General features: G+C 40.8%; 4 protein-coding genes across 4 annotated transcripts in view; 1 reads left to right on the top strand and 3 right to left on the bottom strand.

Moving 5' to 3' along the window:
* LOC308412313 (immunoglobulin lambda-1 light chain-like) overlaps positions 1 to 21,075 on the bottom strand; it is a gene marked incomplete at its 5' end in the record, with an annotated part of 40,418 nt that overhangs the window by 10,943 nt on the left and 8,400 nt on the right. The gene's annotated exons all lie outside the window — the stretch shown is intronic.
* Positions 81 to 3,903, bottom strand: LOC308411337 (uncharacterized protein; the record flags this gene model as incomplete). Its single annotated transcript, XM_080905224.1, has 5 exons — positions 81 to 400; positions 2,859 to 2,949; positions 3,049 to 3,247; positions 3,370 to 3,536; positions 3,772 to 3,903. 5 exons carry the CDS (start codon positions 3,901 to 3,903, stop codon positions 198 to 200), a joined length of 792 nt encoding a protein of 263 aa, XP_080761350.1. The 3' UTR covers positions 81 to 197.
* LOC308411336 (uncharacterized protein) lies at positions 9,049 to 12,875 on the top strand (the record flags this gene model as incomplete). Its single annotated transcript, XM_080905223.1, has 5 exons — positions 9,049 to 9,180; positions 9,417 to 9,583; positions 9,706 to 9,904; positions 10,004 to 10,094; positions 12,553 to 12,875. The coding sequence occupies 5 exons, from the start codon at positions 9,049 to 9,051 to the stop codon at positions 12,753 to 12,755; spliced, it is 792 nt and encodes a 263-aa protein (XP_080761349.1). The 3' UTR covers positions 12,756 to 12,875.
* On the bottom strand, positions 13,747 to 17,319 carry LOC308412311 (serine/threonine-protein kinase pim-1-like). The gene is made up of 9 exons (XM_080906566.1): positions 17,061 to 17,319; positions 16,432 to 16,668; positions 16,181 to 16,306; positions 15,963 to 16,057; positions 15,777 to 15,824; positions 15,474 to 15,692; positions 15,204 to 15,384; positions 14,947 to 15,117; positions 13,747 to 14,873 (listed from the first exon to the last, which is right to left on the bottom strand). The coding sequence occupies exons 1-9, from the start codon at positions 17,119 to 17,121 to the stop codon at positions 14,782 to 14,784; spliced, it is 1,230 nt and encodes a 409-aa protein (XP_080762692.1). The 5' UTR covers positions 17,122 to 17,319; the 3' UTR covers positions 13,747 to 14,781.

Raw genomic sequence — 21,075 nt, 5'->3', positions numbered from 1 at the left:
GTTTTATTAATCATGAATAAACTTTATTATACACAACTCTAAATTTCAGTTGGTCTTAGTCAGATGTGTTTTTAATTAAATCCTGCAACACTGTGCTCGCTGCCATCACTTTATATCTTAGTGTGCAATTCAAATATATACTTATTACAATATTTTTCCCCCTTAACTCTCAACTCGCGTTTTTAAAATGTCTGTGATCATATTTGTCCGTTGACTTCTGTCTGGGCCTCGAACGATTCATCAGACAGGTTGGCAGCCTCCAACTGATGCTCCAGACTTTCATCATCGCCTCTATTCTGATCAACTCTTATCTTAAACTTAGTGATGAACTCATTACTGGCCAGCGCGTCCTCCTTTTTAGGGCATGTGGGCTTTGATAACAGCCGGCTTTCCAGTCGCTCTGCAAAGAAAATTCACAAAACATTTCTTATTTGGTAAGCTTGTTAACAAATTTTAGTTCAGTTTTGCTGAAAGTTATAGCATGCATCAAGTAAGAAGCAATTGGTTTTTAAAAAGCATATACATTCCCCAAAACATTTTTATTATGTGCATTTTGGAGAATAAAAGATTGTACACAATTTCCCTTTTTAAAGTAAAAAGATTATTAAGTCTAATTCTTACTTATTCAGTAGATTAAAGTATTGAAACATCATTATTCATAAAATATGCACATTACAAAATTAAAGTTATTCAAAAACTACTCAAGTACTTACTCCAATACTCACATTATTCAAGTAAATTTAATTTTTGCCAATGTAATGTCACATAAAATCTTAATCTGAATAAGGGATTTGAACCCCACTGTCACGGCCAGGGGATCAGCAGGCCGCTGACTAGTAGTGTTCTCTCTCTCTCTCTCGCCAGGGCGGAACTCATGGTGGGTTCACGCCCTCGGCCCACGCCCCTCTGAGGAGGAAACACCTGGGCCTCATCAGTGCAGCCAGCATTTAAGCCAGGGAGTGGCTTCTACTCATCACTGGATCGTTGTGTGTGACTCGCGTCAGTGCAGCCCGGCTCTGAGCAAGTTCTCTTTTGCTTCCCTGTGCAAAACCTCTAACGTGTGTTTCCTTCTGTACATAGATCCCCTGGACCCGACTCTGCATCCCCCGAGCGGTGTTTGGAGAGAGAGTCAGAAGAGGAGCAAGTGTCTTTTCCCTACCTGGATTTCCCCAGAGCCTTTTCCCTGTCACCGCTTTGTATATAGCACTATCCCCTGCACTGTTTGTATATACACCTGGTGGAACTGTAATAAATACAGACTGTGCCTCTGAGTCCTGCGTGTGAGTCCTCAAGCGAACCGTGACACCCACACAGATGAGAGCTTAGCAGTGAAGCTCTCTCTTAAAATTTGAGTTATAAAGTCAGAAGTTATCACTGACAGAGATCCATGTTCTTTTAACATAAGAAAGAATATTTGCTGAAATTGACATTAATCCAAGCCCTTAAAACGCCATTTTGGATTAAGCATTTCCTTTTAGAAAAGTCTTCAATGAGCAGGAAGCTCCAGTACTGAAAAAAGAAGCCAACATCAACTGCTAAACGTGCTAAAAGTAAGTAAGTCCCCGTAGACTCCTATGATCAAAACACATACAGTATAAAAGTTATAGGTTACAGATCTGAAAAGTAAAACAAATGTCAAAGTGCAAAAAGACTTATGGTCCCATAGAAGTCTATTCCATTTGCCTGGAATTAGGTGAACACCTTTGTGACAAATTTAATGGCTCAGTCATTTGTTTCATGTCATATTTAATAAAAGACTGACATGGTGGCATGTGGAATTGTCCATTTTGCACATATTTGGTCATTCTAAGCGTCAGAAGGGGAAAGATCATTCTGGGAATGCCTACTGGCGAAGGATGTGTGACTGACAAGTCCAGTGTGTGAAGTTTAACTACAGTCTAAGGAGCTTGGAAAGAAAAGCATCTGGACTTCTTTAAGTTTCTTGAAGATGTTTCACTTCTCATCTGAGAAGCTTCTTCAGTTCAGAATTTCTTCAGAGAACTGAAGAAGCTTCTTGAATGAGAGGTGAAATGCTCTTCAAGAAACTTAAAGAAGTCCAGATGCTTTTCTTTCCAAGCTCCTTAGACTACGATGACCTGAACGACTGAGAACCTTAACAGACAGTTCTTCCCTTCATTCATCATGCCTGATTTCAAAACACCAAGATGGCAGTCGTGAAAACACTCATCTTGAGTCTTCATGGGACTATGGTGAGATCAGTTATGCCTCTTATGATGCTGTCCCAGACTTCAAAGCAGTATAAAACATGTTTGCAGCCTGTAACAACTGTGCATGCGGTTATTTTTCGTTTTAAGATTTCCGTGTTTAAATCATAATAAGATTTATTTTTAATTTTAATTAACTTGAGGTGAGTCAGATTCTTTCATTCAAGTCACTGAATGAATCTCTTGACATGTTTGGGGGTAGGTGCCTTTTGTAGCATTTTAATGCAATTATCTGACAGATTATATGGTCTACACCATAGGTGTCAAACTCTGGCCAAATTTGGCCCGCAACCTAATTACATTTGGCCCGCGAAGCCATACCAAATTACTATTAGAGCTGGCCTACTGGTATTATACAGCTAATATATATATTGTTTAGTATTAAGCTTTGCTTGTTCCATATTCAGTTTTTCAGCAAAATGTGTTTGAGTCCATAAGAAAAGATTCATTCTTATATCTGGAGGAATAAATATATTTCAATAAATATTAAAGTTAGCCCGCGACTTTGATCCAGTTTTGAATTTTGGCCCACTGTGTATTTGAGTTTGACACCCCTGGTCTACACTGTTATTAACTATACTAACACTCTGTTCCAGAAGTCTGTGCTGCAAAGAGGCAAAGTGAATACTGCACCTGCAGGAGTAATGGGGGTCATCAGTCGGTTCAGCTGGATGTTCCAGTGCCGTACCTGTTGACTGGCATTCCTCAGCCTCTCCTGAACCTCCTGGAAACAAAAATCATGCAGGCATCTTCATCAGTGTTGTTTTAGAAGAGCACTAAATAAGATGCTGCTCACAAAGCCAGTCAAAACAAACTTGTTCACCTCCAGACGCTGGTGACTTCTTTGGCGAGATGCCTGCAGATCCTGGAGCTCCTGAGAGGCAGAGTTGAGGGCTGAGGGGGTGTCCTCATCGGGACTGCCATCTGACAGCTCCTGTATGGGGCTGAGGTTTTGCATTGTACGTTGCTGCTCCTGGAGGAGCTGGAAATGTTTCCTCTTTTCATCTTCAGCCTGCAGCAACCTGAAGGAGGGGAAAAAGGGAAGAAGCAACTGAAAATGTTAATACTTCTCATGGATATCTCAGATCTCCATCACAAATAAAATAATAAAGGGCCATAATAAGAGTTAGAAATCCATTGTTACCGCTCAAGCTCCAGTCTGGCCCTCTCCTCCTCCAGCCGAGCCTGGATCTCCATATTAAGGGCAACTTCCAGCTGCTGCTGTGTCAGCTCCAGCTCCCTGATCCTCTTCTTCTGTTGTTCAGCCTCCTTTTCCTTCACCTGCATCTCAGCCTGCATGCTGTCTTTTATCTATGCACACACACACACACAGCTACATAAACAGATGCACCAACAGAGCGGTATAAACTGACCTATTCCTGAATTACCTTTTCCTGGACTGTCATAACCATTTTTCCAAATCATTAAAGACTAGGTGTGAATTTTATAATGACAGTCAACATTTTGCTGGAGTTCTCAAAGATCAAAGTCAAGGAGAAAAGACTCTGTACATAATTGGTGTCAAGTGGAAAACTTTTTTTTTTACCATCACAGCCTCTTTCAGCTGTCTTTCCAGTTCCAGCTGCACCTCCCTCTGCTTCCTCCGCTCTCTCTCCTCTGCCTCCCTTCGGCGAGTTTCCAGTTCCCGTGCATGCTGTGAAACAGATGAAAGAGACATTGTTTGCTTTGTGTTTTCACCTCTATCCAGCAGGTGACACTAGGCCATCAGCTTCGAGGTTCAACGTATTGTGCTTTCAGCGGTGCTCTTCTTGATAACTTGGTTGAAGTAAGTGGGTATTTGAGTTCATGTTGCTTTCCTTACAGCTGTAAGTAATCTGCTCATTCCGCTTTTGATCTTTGGCACCAACAAGTGATTTTTTCCCAGAGAAGTGCTGCTCACAGGAGATTTCCTCCATTTCAGACCATTTTCTATAAACCGGTTAGATGGTTGTACAGTTTCTGAAATACTCAGACAAGCCTGTCCGACACAAACAACAATGCATGTTCAAAGTCATTTAAATCCCCTTTGACCTTCAGCAGGTCATCTTATTAATGTATACATGCCTAAATGCACTGAGCTGCTGCTATGTGATAGGCTGATTAGGTATTTGACCTAATGAGCAGCTCAACAGGTGTATCTAACAAAAATTTGGCCAGTGAGTGTACAGTGGGGCAAAAAAGTATTTAGTTAGCCACCGATTGTGCAAGTTCCCCCACTTAACATAAGAGTTATGAGTTATAAGATGCAGGTCGATGTGTAAAAATAACTCAGTTGTTTGGTGGTGGCTATGGCAGGGCTTCCACAGAGGCCAGCAGGTGGATGAGGGAAGGGGAAGCAGGAGGAGAGCCCCGAGGCGGCCACCAGTCCGAGTGTCAGGTGAACTGAACTTCAGGTAAGAAGTTATGACCTGCAGTCTATCTGGGTCAGATATAAACCAAGTTTAGGTGGAGTTTATTTTCGTTGTGCTGACTTTTTACAGTCAGTTACAATACCTCATACTGTGTGAGCTAGCATGACAAGTTTATACAGATGTTCGGTTGCTATGATGTTACTGATAGTGAACTTTATTTTATTCATAAGGTTAGTTAGTAGAGTTGCCAACAGCTCCTTAAAAAATGGAATGGTCCCTCATTCATAGAAAATATTACGCGTTTGGTATTGAGCTGAGAAGAGACGCAGTTTGTCCCGGACTTCAGCTAGGATGGAAAAAGACACAAAACTGGAGTTATTCTGTCTTTACACTGCACAGCTGCCTCTTCTCCTCTCATTATCTCTCCTCTCTCTCCTGTTGCTACTTCAATCATGAAACTGATCAATGATCAGCTGATCGTCTCTCTTGTTTGTTTATCACCCACTTTGAGCCAGAAAGAGGAAACCAGCAGATGTCGCGCTAAACAGCAGCAGCACGTTTAAGCTTGATCAGCTGTTGTTAGAATTTATTTAGTTAGAATGTTTGCTGGAGCCACAGCTGTAAAGCTGTAAAGCTGCTGGTCATGATGTCGGTTTGGATATGTGGTGAGAGGGAAACATGAAGATGAAACCAGGAGATGTCCTTACTGAATCATCAGAGCTGAACAGGTGATGGAGAAACAGGTTTACCTTTTAGGTGACATGAATGAGTTGAAGTTATGAACTGTTTCTGAGAGATAAATAACACCAGGATCCTTTTTTTATGTAGCTGACAGCTGGTAACTGTGCAGGGGCGGGTCTAGCAAAGTGTTGCCAGGGGGCCAGGTAGGGCATTAACAGGGAAAGGTGGGCACAAAGAAATACTTTTCTTTTTTATTCTCATTTAAAATATCTAGCTTTTATTAAATAATTATCTGAATCTTGCGAAGAAAGTTTTTATCTGACGTAAAATGTATAGAAATCATACATATACCAAAAAGACTGTACATCACTGTCACAACAGCATTTGTTTTCATTCAAAGGCTTTATGGCTTTAATACCTGGTGGGCCAATCTGTAGTGAAAATGCCCAATTTTTTGTCCCAGTCCAGCCCTGCAGGTTAATACTGGCAGTGTCACCATGCCAGCTGACTGCATTTCATCATCAGCCAGTGTTGTTCTCAATATTACCAAAGTAAGGCAGCATATAAAGTATTTACTTGCTTTCAGGTTTTATTCAAATGTTAGTCTTTTCAGTTGTTTCTCCACTTTTTTCCTGTTTCAAAATCAAACACCAGTTTGTGAGAAGATTATCTTCTTTTTTTTTTTTAACAGGCATTGGTTTTGCATTGGAATTGGCTAATTTGCCAATTGTATGTTAAAAATGTTCGTATTTTAATATTCAAAAATGTTTTTGCCCAAAACACATGTGCACTACATGTCAGTAAAAATACTATGCAAATATTGATGTCCTTGAATGCTGAATAAACACTGACTGATTGTATCTCTTGTACTTAATCAACACAGTATCTAAACACTTTGCACCGTAGTGGTTAAAATCTCATTCTAATAAGGTTACGGTTATTAGGTTTACAGGGTTATTGAATTATGGTGAACGGTTGGTAGAATTGTTTTTAACATTATCTGCCAATTACATCTGCCACCCTTCTCCAAATCTGTGCCCCTACCTGGCCCCCCCAACAAAAATTTTCTAGACACGCCACTGGCTGCCAGTGCAGTTCATTTTGTCCATTTAAAAAGTACCATGTACAGTGGGGCAAAAAAGTATTTAGTCAGCCACCGATTGTGCAAGTTCCCCCACTTAAAATGATGACAGAGGTCAGTAATTTGCACCAGAGGTACACTTCAACTGTGAGAGACAGAATGTGAAAAAAAAACATGAATTCACATGGTAGGATTTGTAAAGAATTTATTCGTAAATTAGGGTGGAAAATAAGTATTTGGTCACCTCAAACATGGAAAATCTCTGGCTCTCACAGACCTGTAATGTCTTCTGTAAGACGCTTTTCTGTCCCCCACTCGTTACCTGTATGAATGGCACCTGTTTGAACTCATCATCTGTATAAAAGACACCTGTCCACAGCCTCAAACAGTCAGACTCCGAAATCCGCCATGGCCAAGACCAAAGAGCTTTCGAAGGACACTGATAGGTTTGTAGCTTGAACCTATTCGCTGGAACGTTAAGGACAATCTGCTACGCAGCAAAATACAAGACACAAGGCACCAAAGTTCTTTCTGTTACTCATGCATGAGGGAGATCCGGCTAGAGCCAAGTGTCGTCCCACCACAGCACTCCTTTTATTGTGGTGACATGAATATGCATAGGGTCATTAACATATAGCCTCTTACATTAGTATACATGTGAACAAAGAATACTGCGTGTGTGTGTGTGTGGGGGGGGGGGGGGGGTCAGAGTGTGACTGACCCCATAAACGACTTCCCTTAACCTGCTGGTCTGGAAAATCCAACAGTTCATCTAAACAAAAGGCACTTAGACTAGAACAGACGTAGCTACGTTAATCCTACCATAAAACAATAAGACAAGGTACGACCTCTTCCCATGCTCCCAGGATGTAGGTGTGGAATACACACCAAGCCTTTGCAGCCTGTTAAAGATCACACAACCTATCACTAAACAATTGATTATACACCTCTAAGAATATATGCTTAAATGTTTCCTAATACAAATGACAATAATAAAATCTAAACCCATCAGACACCAGGACAAGTATTGTAGACCTGCACCAGACTGGGAAGAGTGAATCTACAATAGGCAAGCAGCTTGGTGTGAAAAAATCAACTGTGGGAGCAATCATCAGAAAATGGAAGACATACAAGACCACTGATAATCTCCCACGATCTGGGGCTCCACGCAAGATCTCATACCGTGGGGTCAAAATGATCATGAGAACGATGAACAAAGATCCCAGAACCACACGGGGGGACCTGGTGAATGACCTGCAGAGAGCTGGGACCAAAGTAACAAAGGTCACCATCAGTAACACACTACAACGGCAGGGAATCAAATCCCGCAGTGCCAGATGTGTTCCGCTGCTGAAGCCAGTGCATGTCCAGGCCCGTCTGAAGTTTGCCAGAGAGCACATGGATGATACAGCAGAGGATTGGGAGAATGTCATGTGGTCAGATGAAACCAAAGTAGAACTTTTTGGTATAAACTCAACTCGTCGTGTTTGGAGGACGAAGAATACTGAGTTGCATCCCAAGAACACCATACCTACTGTGAAGCATGGGGGTGGAAACATCATGCTATGGGGCTGTTTTTCTGCCAAGGGGACAGGACGACTGATCCGTGTTAAGGACAGAATGAATGGGGCCATGTATCGTGAGATTTTGAGCCAAAACCTCCTTCCATCAGTGAGAACTTTGAAGATGAAACGAGGCTGGGTCTTCCAACATGACAATGATCCAAAACACACCGCCCGGGCAACAGAGGAGTGGCTCCGTAAGAAGCATTTGAAAGTCCTGGAGTGGCCTAGCCAGTCTCCAGACCTCAACCCCATAGAAAATCTGTGGCGGGAGTTGAAAGTCCGTGTTGCTCGGCGACAGCCCCAAAACATCACTGCTCTCGAGAAGATCTGCATGGAGGAATGGGCCAAAATACCAGCTACTGTGTGTGCAAACCTGGTAAAGACCTATAGTAAACGTTTGACCTCTGTTATTGCCAACAAAGGTTATGTTACAAAGTATTGAGTTGTATTTTTGTTATTGACCAAATACTTATTTTCCACCCTGATTTACGAATAAATTCTTTACAAATCCTACCATGTGAATTCATGGATTTTTTTTTCACATTCTGTCTCTCACAGTTGAAGTGTACCTCTGGTGCAAATTACTGACCTCTGTCATCATTTTAGGTGGGGGAACTTGCACAATCGGTGGCTGACTAAATACTTTTTTGCCCCACTGTACACTCACTGGCCAAATTTTTGTTAGATACACCTGTTGAGCTGCTCATTAGGTCAAATACCTAATCAGCCTATCACATAGCAGCAGCTCAGTGCATTTAGGCATGTATACATTAATAAGATGACCTGCTGAAGGTCAAAGGGGATTTAAATGACTTTGAACATGCATTGTTGTTTGTGTCGGACAGGCTTGTCTGAGTATTTCAGAAACTGTACAACCATCTAACCGGTTTATAGAAAATGGTCTGAAATGGAGGAAATCTCCTGTGAGCAGCACTTCTCTGGGAAAAAATCACTTGTTGGTGCCAAAGATCAAAAGCGGAATGAGCAGATTACTTACAGCTGTAAGGAAAGCAACATGAACTCAAATACCCACTTACTTCAACCAAGTTATCAAGAAGAGCACCGCTGAAAGCACAATACGTTGAAACTCGAAGCTGATGGCCTAGTGTCACCTGCTGGATAGAGGTGAAAACACAAAGCAAACAATGTCTCTTTCATCTGTTTCACAGCATGCACGGGAACTGGAAACTCGCCGAAGGGAGGCAGAGGAGAGAGAGCGGAGGAAGCAGAGGGAGGTGCAGCTGGAACTGGAAAGACAGCTGAAAGAGGCTGTGATGGTAAAAAAAAAAAGTTTTCCACTTGACACCAATTATGTACAGAGTCTTTTCTCCTTGACTTTGATCTTTGAGAACTCCAGCAAAATGTTGACTGTCATTATAAAATTCACACCTAGTCTTTAATGATTTGGAAAAATGGTTATGACAGTCCAGGAAAAGGTAATTCAGGAATAGGTCAGTTTATACCGCTCTGTTGGTGCATCTGTTTATGTAGCTGTGTGTGTGTGTGTGCATAGATAAAAGACAGCATGCAGGCTGAGATGCAGGTGAAGGAAAAGGAGGCTGAACAACAGAAGAAGAGGATCAGGGAGCTGGAGCTGACACAGCAGCAGCTGGAAGTTGCCCTTAATATGGAGATCCAGGCTCGGCTGGAGGAGGAGAGGGCCAGACTGGAGCTTGAGCGGTAACAATGGATTTCTAACTCTTATTATGGCCCTTTATTATTTTATTTGTGATGGAGATCTGAGATATCCATGAGAAGTATTAACATTTTCAGTTGCTTCTTCCCTTTTTCCCCTCCTTCAGGTTGCTGCAGGCTGAAGATGAAAAGAGGAAACATTTCCAGCTCCTCCAGGAGCAGCAACGTACAATGCAAAACCTCAGCCCCATACAGGAGCTGTCAGATGGCAGTCCCGATGAGGACACCCCCTCAGCCCTCAACTCTGCCTCTCAGGAGCTCCAGGATCTGCAGGCATCTCGCCAAAGAAGTCACCAGCGTCTGGAGGTGAACAAGTTTGTTTTGACTGGCTTTGTGAGCAGCATCTTATTTAGTGCTCTTCTAAAACAACACTGATGAAGATGCCTGCATGATTTTTGTTTCCAGGAGGTTCAGGAGAGGCTGAGGAATGCCAGTCAACAGGTACGGCACTGGAACATCCAGCTGAACCGACTGATGACCCCCATTACTCCTGCAGGTGCGGTATTCACTTTGCCTCTTTGCAGCACAGACTTCTGGAACAGAGTGTTAGTATAGTTAATAACAGTGTAGACCAGGGGTGTCAAACTCAAATACACAGTGGGCCAAAATTCAAAACTGGATCAAAGTCGCGGGCTAACTTTAATATTTATTGAAATATATTTATTCCTCCAGATATAAGAATGAATCTTTTCTTATGGACTCAAACACATTTTGCTGAAAAACTGAATATGGAACAAGCAAAGCTTAATACTAAACAATATATATATTAGCTGTATAATACCAGTAGGCCAGCTCTAATAGTAATTTGGTATGGCTTCGCGGGCCAAATGTAATTAGGTTGCGGGCCAAATTTGGCCAGAGTTTGACACCTATGGTGTAGACCATATAATCTGTCAGATAATTGCATTAAAATGCTACAAAAGGCACCTACCCCCAAACATGTCAAGAGATTCATTCAGTGACTTGAATGAAAGAATCTGACTCACCTCAAGTTAATTAAAATTAAAAATAAATCTTATTATGATTTAAACACGGAAATCTTAAAACGAAAAATAACCGCATGCACAGTTGTTACAGGCTGCAAACATGTTTTATACTGCTTTGAAGTCTGGGACAGCATCATAAGAGGCATAACTGATCTCACCATAGTCCCATGAAGACTCAAGATGAGTGTTTTCACGACTGCCATCTTGGTGTTTTGAAATCAGGCATGATGAATGAAGGGAAGAACTGTCTGTTAAGGTTCTCAGTCGTTCAGGTCATCGTAGTCTAAGGAGCTTGGAAAGAAAAGCATCTGGACTTCTTTAAGTTTCTTGAAGAGCATTTCACCTCTCATTCAAGAAGCTTCTTCAGTTCTCTGAAGAAATTCTGAACTGAAGAAGCTTCTCAGATGAGAAGTGAAACATCTTCAAGAAACTTAAAGAAGTCCAGATGCTTTTCTTTCCAAGCTCCTTAGACTGTAGTTAAACTTCACACACTGGACTTGTCAGTCACACATCCTTCGCCAGTAGGCATTCCCAGAATGATCTTTCCCCTTCTGACGCTTAGAATGACCAAATATGTGCAAAATGGACAATTCCACATGCCACCATGTCAGTCTTTTATTAAATATGACATGAAACAAATGACTGAGCCATTAAATTTGTCACAAAGGTGTTCACCTAATTCCAGGCAAATGGAATAGACTTCTATGGGACCATAAGTCTTTTTGCACTTTGACATTTGTTTTACTTTTCAGATCTGTAACCTATAACTTTTATACTGTATGTGTTTTGATCATAGGAGTCTACGGGGACTTACTTACTTTTAGCACGTTTAGCAGTTGATGTTGGCTTCTTTTTTCAGTACTGGAGCTTCCTGCTCATTGAAGACTTTTCTAAAAGGAAATGCTTAATCCAAAATGGCGTTTTAAGGGCTTGGATTAATGTCAATTTCAGCAAATATTCTTTCTTATGTTAAAAGAACATGGATCTCTGTCAGTGATAACTTCTGACTTTATAACTCAAATTTTAAGAGAGAGCTTCACTGCTAAGCTCTCATCTGTGTGGGTGTCACGGTTCGCTTGAGGACTCACACGCAGGACTCAGAGGCACAGTCTGTATTTATTACAGTTCCACCAGGTGTATATACAAACAGTGCAGGGGATAGTGCTATATACAAAGCGGTGACAGGGAAAAGGCTCTGGGGAAATCCAGGTAGGGAAAAGACACTTGCTCCTCTTCTGACTCTCTCTCCAAACACCGCTCGGGGGATGCAGAGTCGGGTCCAGGGGATCTATGTACAGAAGGAAACACACGTTAGAGGTTTTGCACAGGGAAGCAAAAGAGAACTTGCTCAGAGCCGGGCTGCACTGACGCGAGTCACACACAACGATCCAGTGATGAGTAGAAGCCACTCCCTGGCTTAAATGCTGGCTGCACTGATGAGGCCCAGGTGTTTCCTCCTCAGAGGGGCGTGGGCCGAGGGCGTGAACCCACCATGAGTTCCGCCCTGGCGAGAGAGAGAGAGAGAACACTACTAGTCAGCGGCCTGCTGATCCCCTGGCCGTGACAGTGGGGTTCAAATCCCTTATTCAGATTAAGATTTTATGTGACATTACATTGGCAAAAATTAAATTTACTTGAATAATGTGAGTATTGGAGTAAGTACTTGAGTAGTTTTTGAATAACTTTAATTTTGTAATGTGCATATTTTATGAATAATGATGTTTCAATACTTTAATCTACTGAATAAGTAAGAATTAGACTTAATAATCTTTTTACTTTAAAAAGGGAAATTGTGTACAATCTTTTATTCTCCAAAATGCACATAATAAAAATGTTTTGGGGAATGTATATGCTTTTTAAAAACCAATTGCTTCTTACTTGATGCATGCTATAACTTTCAGCAAAACTGAACTAAAATTTGTTAACAAGCTTACCAAATAAGAAATGTTTTGTGAATTTTCTTTGCAGAGCGACTGGAAAGCCGGCTGTTATCAAAGCCCACATGCCCTAAAAAGGAGGACGCGCTGGCCAGTAATGAGTTCATCACTAAGTTTAAGATAAGAGTTGATCAGAATAGAGGCGATGATGAAAGTCTGGAGCATCAGTTGGAGGCTGCCAACCTGTCTGATGAATCGTTCGAGGCCCAGACAGAAGTCAACGGACAAATATGATCACAGACATTTTAAAAACGCGAGTTGAGAGTTAAGGGGGAAAAATATTGTAATAAGTATATATTTGAATTGCACACTAAGATATAAAGTGATGGCAGCGAGCACAGTGTTGCAGGATTTAATTAAAAACACATCTGACTAAGACCAACTGAAATTTAGAGTTGTGTATAATAAAGTTTATTCATGATTAATAAAACAAATCTGTAATAATTTTCTTTCTCTTTTGTCCATCTGAATCTCGCTACAGCTTAAATAAAAGAAAAGAATGTGTTTTGAATATATTAAACTATTCTCTCTTTTTCTTTCTTTCTTTTTTTCTTGGTGGGTTTTCTTTTGCAATCAAACGCAACATTATACAATTATATAGTATAGTAAGAAATATCCTTTAACTTAATTTAGTATTTGTTTTTTCATTCTTGTTTTTATTGTTTCCCCTTCAGTTTTGTGCTCATAACATGTTCTAATCTGACATATTATGCAGTAAATTATTTTTGCAATAACTTAACAGGCCATTGTGGGAGCCAACATTCACTTATCAAAGACATATTTGTATATTCTGTGGGCTGCTTTATGGTTGTGTCATTTAGAAACATAAGCCACAACAGACTTCCACTGGAGAGTACTTAAAAATGTATTTTTATGTAAAGATATTTTAATAACTACTATATTAAGGGAGAACCTATTGTTACATGGATTAATTGTACAAACTGTAGAGAAATAAGTTTAAGCATGCAACTTTTTATTCATTTTTAACTGTATTAATGTTTTTATGTTAATACAGCCGCCTCATATCTGTTTCCTCAGTGTTTTTTAAACCATGTACTCCATCTATGAGTAAGAACATGAATAAATTCCTTTCCAAATTTGTAGTTCTTTTTTCCAACACACAGATGCAGGTATTGTTTTGCACCAAGGCGTTAAAGAAATGCTAAGAAAAAATGAAAATACTACGTTGCAACCTGTGTGTGTGTGTGTGTTTATATATCTGTATCTATATAGATATAGATATATATGTGTATTCGTACCCTTTTTTCATCATCTAGTTTCCTGTGCCAGATCTTCTACTGATCCACTGAGGCAGACATGTAAAAAACATGAACTAAAGCATATTTCTGTATATAAACAGGACTTTAAATCTTTATCAACAGCTACTTTAGAGGAAATTCTTCAATAAACTGCAACCAAAGGCTCAACTCAGAGGACAAAACCCAACCTGTTATAAATAGTGTGACACCAAACTTTCTCTTGTGTAAAGTTACAAATAGGAGTAATTATCCACAGAAGCTTTTATACATAATGAAGTTATAATTCGTCCTGTAGAAATTGTACATTTAAGCTATATAGTTCCCTCTGTGATAACTCTGCTATGAATGCCTCTTATTAACTTTTATGCTTTTACAACCCACTATGAGCAAACACTCAGCAACAGTGGGAAGGAAAAACTCCCTTCTTGAAGGAAAAAACCTCTGGTAGAACCTGGAAATCTGTCTAAACTAGTTGGGGGTTAGAGCAACAGATGCAAGTCTTCAGATCATTTGCAGTGTGACTGTCTTTGTGCACACTTTAACCTGATTCAGTTTTCTTATTTGTCAAAATGCACCATGGGTAAAAAAAACAAAACAAAACAAAATAGTAATGAAGGAGAATCCTCAGCAAAGATGAATTAAACAAGTTTTATTTTGATCCAATTTTACTTTAAGTAAAACACATCTTTATTTGATGACTTTAATGTCATCAAATAAAGACAGTTTTGATGGAGCTCCTGACCCAGCCCAAGCTCTCTATGAAGACGAGGAAAAACTCCCCAGGGGGCCAGATCGATGGGAAGAAACCTCGGGAAAGCCCATTCAAAGAGAGATCCCCTTTCCTGGGATGGCTGGGGGGGTTACAGGAAGTCCGAAAAAGCTAATTTTTTATTTATTTATTTTTTAAGATTGACCCATTCCTGTCCAACAGAAAAAAGAAAGGAGGTTACCACAATGTATCACACTTATATGATAAGGTGTGAATTGTGTGTTTGTGTGTGTTATCTTAGCCAGGGGTGAAGCTGGAGCTCCTCCAGTGTTGGGCGCTTCTCCGGGGCTATAGTTAAACATGCCTCCAAGAAATTCTGGCATTCTTGAAAGAAAGAAAAGATCCAAAAGATGAAGATGATAGTTCTAGTGAATCTGGAAGTGTGAAGTTTTCTTACCTGTGGACAGACGCTTTTTGATGCTCAGTTTCTTTGCGAGGAACCTCTCGGTACTAAAGTGCCGTGCATGAAGCGCTTCATACAACACCACTCCCATTTGCCACACCGTGGTGGGTCCACACCTGTAGCAGCTCCTCCTGTACCACTCGGGAGGGGTGTGAAGAGGAGTGCCTAACAAACAGACACAATTACAATTTCTTCTAAAACAAAAGACACAAATTGTTACATCTGTGAAAAGCAGGAGCAGAATATGTTACCATAGAAGACGCGATACAGAGATCGCTGTTTAACAAAGCAGCTCAGTCCAAAGTCAATGATGCGAACTCGAGGCACATCGGAGCCGGTCTCAATCAGAATGTTTTCTCCCTTGATGTCCCGATGAAAGATGTGTTTATCCTCAAGTTCCTTTACAGCATCAACTAGTTGCTTCAGAATGACCTGGAAAAGATGAAAAACACAATAATGAGTTAATGCTTTTCTGCCTTGATTGAATGCTGTACAGTCTAAGGCTCTCCCAGTCAACCTACCTTGGCCTTGTCCTCTGGTAAGGTTCTTCCATATTCTGCTTTGTATTTTTGCAGGTCCACAGCGGGGACAGGTCTCTCCAGCACCAGGATCAGCTCTTTGCCAAGGTCGAACCACTCCAGCAAGGACACAGGTGCTGATATTCCCACTGACCCTTCTGCTTCACCTGCAAGTTTAACCATAATGGCCACTTCCACCGAGAGCATCTTCCCGCTTTCATCCTGAAATATTACAACAAAGTGGATGATGAGGAACGCCGCATTCAATCCAGTAATGTAAAACTAATTCAAGTGTTGGACGCTTACCGCCACTTTGCAGTAGACTTTATTTTTGGGAATGTGTTTGATGGCAACCTAGAAGACACAGAGCATTGGTGAGCATTTCCTCAGTATGACATAATGAAAGGTGGAAACACAGCAGACGTCTCAGTTTACGATATTATCCATTATCTGCGTTACTGCCTGTCTTACTACCATCATCTGAACACTTACTGGAAAACGATCTTCTATCCGGTAGCCAGAAAACACTGCTCCGCAGCCTCCTTCTCCGAGCTGGTGCTCCTCCACATATCTGGCTTGGAATTCACCTGAACAGACAAAACAGCAAATCTTGTTTTATTACAGCTGTGACACAAATTACTCTCCTCTGTAGCCTAAATGTTCCTTTTGCCCTTCCCCTGAATATAAAACCCAAGCTGCTTGCTACTTACGTTTTTGGTCTGCCACTGATTTTTTGTCCTGGTCCACATTCCTTTTTTTTTTCTTGGGTGACTCTCTGTCGTCTCCCGTGGCCTTTCTTTTGCCATTTTTTGCGCACACCTGTTTGTTGTTCAAGTCTGGAGATGTGGAAAACACCAAAAGCATATCAGCTCACTGGATGATAGACACAAACACTAAACACCAATATCTTAAACCTAGCAACCACACTTAATCTACCCCCTTATTCAACTAATTAGCCTACCTTTACCAGAGTCCAACGAGGAGGATGCTTGCTCCTTGTCACCGCTCATATGGTCAAGAAGTTTAGCCCTCTTTGCTCTCTTTGTTGTGTCCTCTTCATCTTGCACAACCTTGCGCTTCACTCCTTTGACCACATCTGAGCTGGTGGAAGGACCAGCCTGCTCAGCGACCCTCCTCCTTTTCATTGGGGTCTTCTTTTCAGGACTGGCCTTTCTTTTAGCAGTCCTGCTCTTACGATCTATAAACGACAACAACACAGTGGTGAAAAAGAGTCCCCGACATCAAGACTGGAAGCAGTTTGATGGCAAAGAATTTGAAATTGCTTTTGCTTAAATGATCACAAGTTTAATCTTGGGATGAAAAAAATAACTGATCAGTGCGAGTTGATACTAGGTTTACTAAGTCTTAGATCTTGATGGCACTTGTTGGTCTGTTTTTACTGTTGAGTCCAAGAATAAACTTATTACATTATTTTACCAAAAGACCGGTAACCTTTCTTTGATTAGACATCTTGTATTAAAGCTATTTTCAATTAAACATATGATTCAATTGCTCCAAAAATGATTCACACAGTGTCAACATTTCTAGGATTTGGATTTTACCAGGATTTGATTTTATTATTTTACTTACCTTGATCTCCCGAATCTTTCTTATCGGCTGGAGTGGCAATTTTTCTTGTTTCCTTTTTCATTGTAATTTCGGAGACCCTTTAAAATCGAAAATGTAAACCGTAATGAGCTAAGATTGAGTTAATATTCCTTCAAATGTGCACCCTTCAAATGCTTGACTTTTCTAACTGAATTCTGTAAGTGAGCTTTATAAGTAAACTCTGGAAACTACGGCAACACAACATAGAATCTTGCCTTTCAGTGACTTCACTGACTGCCAGTAGTTCAAAGTAGTTTACAGAAAAACACTGGCAGACAAAGCCATAATATTTCTTATAATTCAATCATTTCATATCAATTAAACAGTTTCTTTCATTATCTTTCATCATTTGTATAAAGACCTCATCTATGGATGACAGTATGAAGATTTGTGGTTGACCACACACATTATAATAAACACAGTGTCAGCTACATTGTCATCTGATTTAAAGTATTTATTATGTACATTTAACTGTCATGGTAGTGAGTCTGTGACCCAGTGTTTTGTGTTTGTTCATTTATATTCATTGATTATTCTTATGTATGTTTTTGGTTCTCTTTATTGTTTTCTTCTTGTGTTATATTCTTAGGCTTTAGGTTTCTGTTACTTTGCCTTGCCCCTGTGTCCCACGTGTCATGTCTAGTCACTCTTGTTTCCATGTTCCCCAATTTCTCCCCAGTCAGTCATGTCTCTGTGTCAACTCTGTGTCTTTGTAAAAGTCTCTTGTTTGCTGTTTTACTTTGATAGTCATGTGTGCTGTGTTAGTGTTTTCATGTCTGTGAAGGTTCTCAGTCATCTAGGTCATCGTAGTCTAAGGAGTTTGGAAAGAAAGCGTCTGGACTTGAAGTTGCTTGAAGATGTTTCACCTTCTCGGATGAAAAGAACTTAAACTTTGCTTGAACATCTTCAAGCAACTTAAAGAAGTCCAGACGTTTTCTTTCTAAGCTCCTTAGACTATGTTAGTGTTTTCAGTTTTCCTTCCCCATGGTCTTGTTGTTTGTGATTTCTCGCAGCTGTGCTCTCATCCTGTGTCTTATTCCCTCATTTATCCCTCTGTGTATTTAAGCCCATTGTTTTCCTCTGTTTGCTGTTGGGTTATCTGTGTATCATCCATGACAATTAAATGAAATAGCAAATGCAACTACAATTTCAATGAGATTCATTCCTGGCATTCTACTGCGGTGGCTGAAAGTAGACACCAAGCATTATCACTGTAACTGATGTAAATATTGGACTTGGAGGGGATTCGTCTGATAGACTGATGCAAACATTACTGTGAGGAAATTTTTGAATCTCCCAATTTTCTTTCTTTCTGAAAGAAAGAAAGTTGGTTACTGTATCACATTTGTATGGCAAGATGTGAATTCAGTATGCGTGTGTGTTTGTGTCAGAGAGGAGTTTATCTGAGCCAGGGGTAAAGCAGGAGGTCCTCCAGCATTGGGCACTTCTCCAGGACTTTGTTAAAACTTGTTTTCAAGACGTCTGAAATGAAAGAAGGACAAGAGATATCGAGATGATAATTCCAGTGATTCAAGCGATCACATTGATTTTCTGCAAAATTTTCGTTTTGAGAGTCATTCGGCTGGGCAGGGGGTATAACACATCTGCAATGCAGCAACATCTGCTCTCTGGGCCTGTGTGAGAGTGTTATCTCAATGGCGGGAATGAGGATGTTGGAATTTGGCATCTCAGGCACCAACTCATCTCTTTCCTTAACCGGGCTCACCAGAGATTGGTTTCAGCCTCTCTCCATGCTTTAAGGAGGTTGAGTTGATAAATCTGACTGGCCCCTCCCCTGTCTGACCCTATCTCTTCATAGTCAACACCAATGTTCTCACCGTGTGACCATGAACGGTCCTTACCACTTGGCAAGTAATTTCGAGCTAGAAGAAGGGAGTAAGACAAGCACTTTATGTCCCTGTGAAAATACAACTACATTTTATCAAATATCACTAAGCAGTCCTTACCTTTAAATACAGCCTGGTTTCTTTCTCTTTCTTTCTATATCTCTGAGTGAAGTTAGCTCTCATTCTTTCTCTTCCTGTGAAATACAGCAAGTAGAGCTTTAGATAGCAACACACTGTAACACAGTTAGTGTTTGTTGAGGTGATAGAAATGCTGCATTTGAAATTACCTGACACAACATTTTACTCCCTTTTATGTTCACTCCTTTTTTTCTGAAGTACCGCAAATTATGGGCACGTGGGGTTGTTCTGGTGTTGTGCTAAAAATAAATAAATCAACACTACAGTACATGGTTTGTTCTTTCATCTCTTTTTATGCGACATCCTCTACTGATTAAAACGCGACTGCCTTTCACTGTTTAGGCTCAAATCTCATTGTTTGAAGGCCTGCAGTGACGTGAAATATTAACTTCCCCCAAATGCGTTAAACCCAAAGTAACGAGTTTGTTTTGAAAATATACGGAGTGGAAACTACAGATATTTGTAGTTTTGCACGTCTTTCTTCCTCCACCAGAGGCCATAGGCGCTGTCGATCTTGTATGTCCTCCTGCAGCAACATCTCTGCGAAGCTGATGCCTTCTTGCTTGCAGGTTGAAGAATCTTTGGTGCGCCTCCACAATTCTTCTTTAATTCGCCTCTGTGTGAATAGAATAATGATGTTTCTGTTTCTGCCATCAACTTGTTTCCCTAAGCGGTGGACAATATCAACAGCCTCTTCTAAGTTCAAGTCAGGGGCAATCTTCTGAAGCGTTTGCAAAACCTTCACTCTAATGTTTTCGTCTTTGTCTTCCTTCACCCCTTTCAGTTTTAGGCACCACCTCATTCGGTAGCGCTCTTGTTCTCTCACTCTTCTTTTCAAGTCTTCGTTTTCTTTAAGCAGCAGTTCATTCGCATTTGCCAGTTTAACAACTTTCAGTTTGCAATCAGCTATCTCTGCAGCGTTAAACTCTACAGCCTTAGCCAAGCTGGCAACCATAGCTGCACTTTGTCTGTTTTGTTCCTTGATATCCTCCAGTTGTGCTTCAAATTTTTTGTCAAGTCCCATAATGGCTTCAAAAATAGTTTTATTGGAGATATCATCTTCCTTCGCTGAAGATTTTGTTCTTTTCTTTCCTCTGGCGGTTGTTTTCGTCTCCCTGTGAGGTGTCATGCCGAGCAGATATCAGAATTGAGTTCAAGCAAAGTTGACTCTTTTGGTGATTACAGTTTGTCCGGGCGGGCTGTGCGTCTTATTTCATCTGCAGACACGTCGTTGGATGAGGAACAGCTCATGTTGGCATCAGTGGCAGTCAGGATGGCGGCATCTTCCAGAGGGAAGGTCAGGTCGCTGGTCTCTCTGAGCAGGACGCTGTCCACCAACAAGCCCGGTTCCACGGCTGGAGATTACCCTCCTCCGGCTGAAGCCCCCGCTTTTCCCCCGAACAGCGAGCCAGCCGCGGCGCCTCACCCAAAAGCAGCGGCTGCTCCGTGCTCCTCTTCCCCAGTCAGGGCAGCCAGTTTGTGGGCATGGGCAGAGGACTTTTGAAATACCCCAACATTAAAGAAATGTTCACCATAGCCCAGAAGATCCTGGGTTACGACCTGCTGTCTCTGTGTCTGGAGGGCCCCGAGGACGAGCTGCAGAAAACCCCAAAGTAAGTGCCAGATAAATGTCTGGAAAAGGACAATAACTGCAGGTCCTGCCTTCTTAAATGTGGCCATTTTATCTTTTAAAAAAAAAAAAAAATACTGCTACAGTAATATTAATTTATATTTAAAATGTGCGCACATTATGTATGAAGGTGCTTGTTGTAAGAAAGCATTTTGAGTGCCCAGTAGAAGAGCATCTTTCAAATGCAAAGTTTCTCATTTCAACTTTAATTACTGCACATGATTAAGGCGATAAGAGTAAATAAGGCTTCCAACAGTGGTTATTTCTTATTATCATATCTTATTTTTATTGGTTTTATCAGTAGATTGTTGTTTCACTCCCACCAAAAACATCACCGTAAATAATCTTCTGATTCTGAATGACCATTTAAAAAAATAAACAA

The sequence above is a fragment of the Rhamphochromis sp. 'chilingali' genome (assembly GCF_963969265.1).
Source record: "Rhamphochromis sp. 'chilingali' genome assembly, chromosome: 15".
Taxonomy (NCBI): domain Eukaryota; kingdom Metazoa; phylum Chordata; class Actinopteri; order Cichliformes; family Cichlidae; genus Rhamphochromis; species Rhamphochromis sp. 'chilingali'.
Note: the sequence above shows the minus strand (reverse complement) of the source record. Positions and strands in the feature narration are given on the sequence as shown.

Bases quoted from the DNA above. Each gene is read 5' to 3' on its own strand.
- LOC308412311 (XM_080906566.1), bottom strand. From the start codon at position 17,121: ATGAAAAAGGAAACAAGAAAAATTGCCACTCCAGCCGATAAGAAAGAT. The intron at 16,669-17,060 runs GTAAGTAAAATA...TGTCGTTTATAG, and splicing joins GAAAGATTCGGGAGATCAAG to ATCGTAAGAGCAGGACTGCT. The intron at 15,693-15,776 runs GTAAGCGTCCAA...GTAATATTTCAG, and splicing joins AAGTCTACTGCAAAGTGGCG to GATGAAAGCGGGAAGATGCT.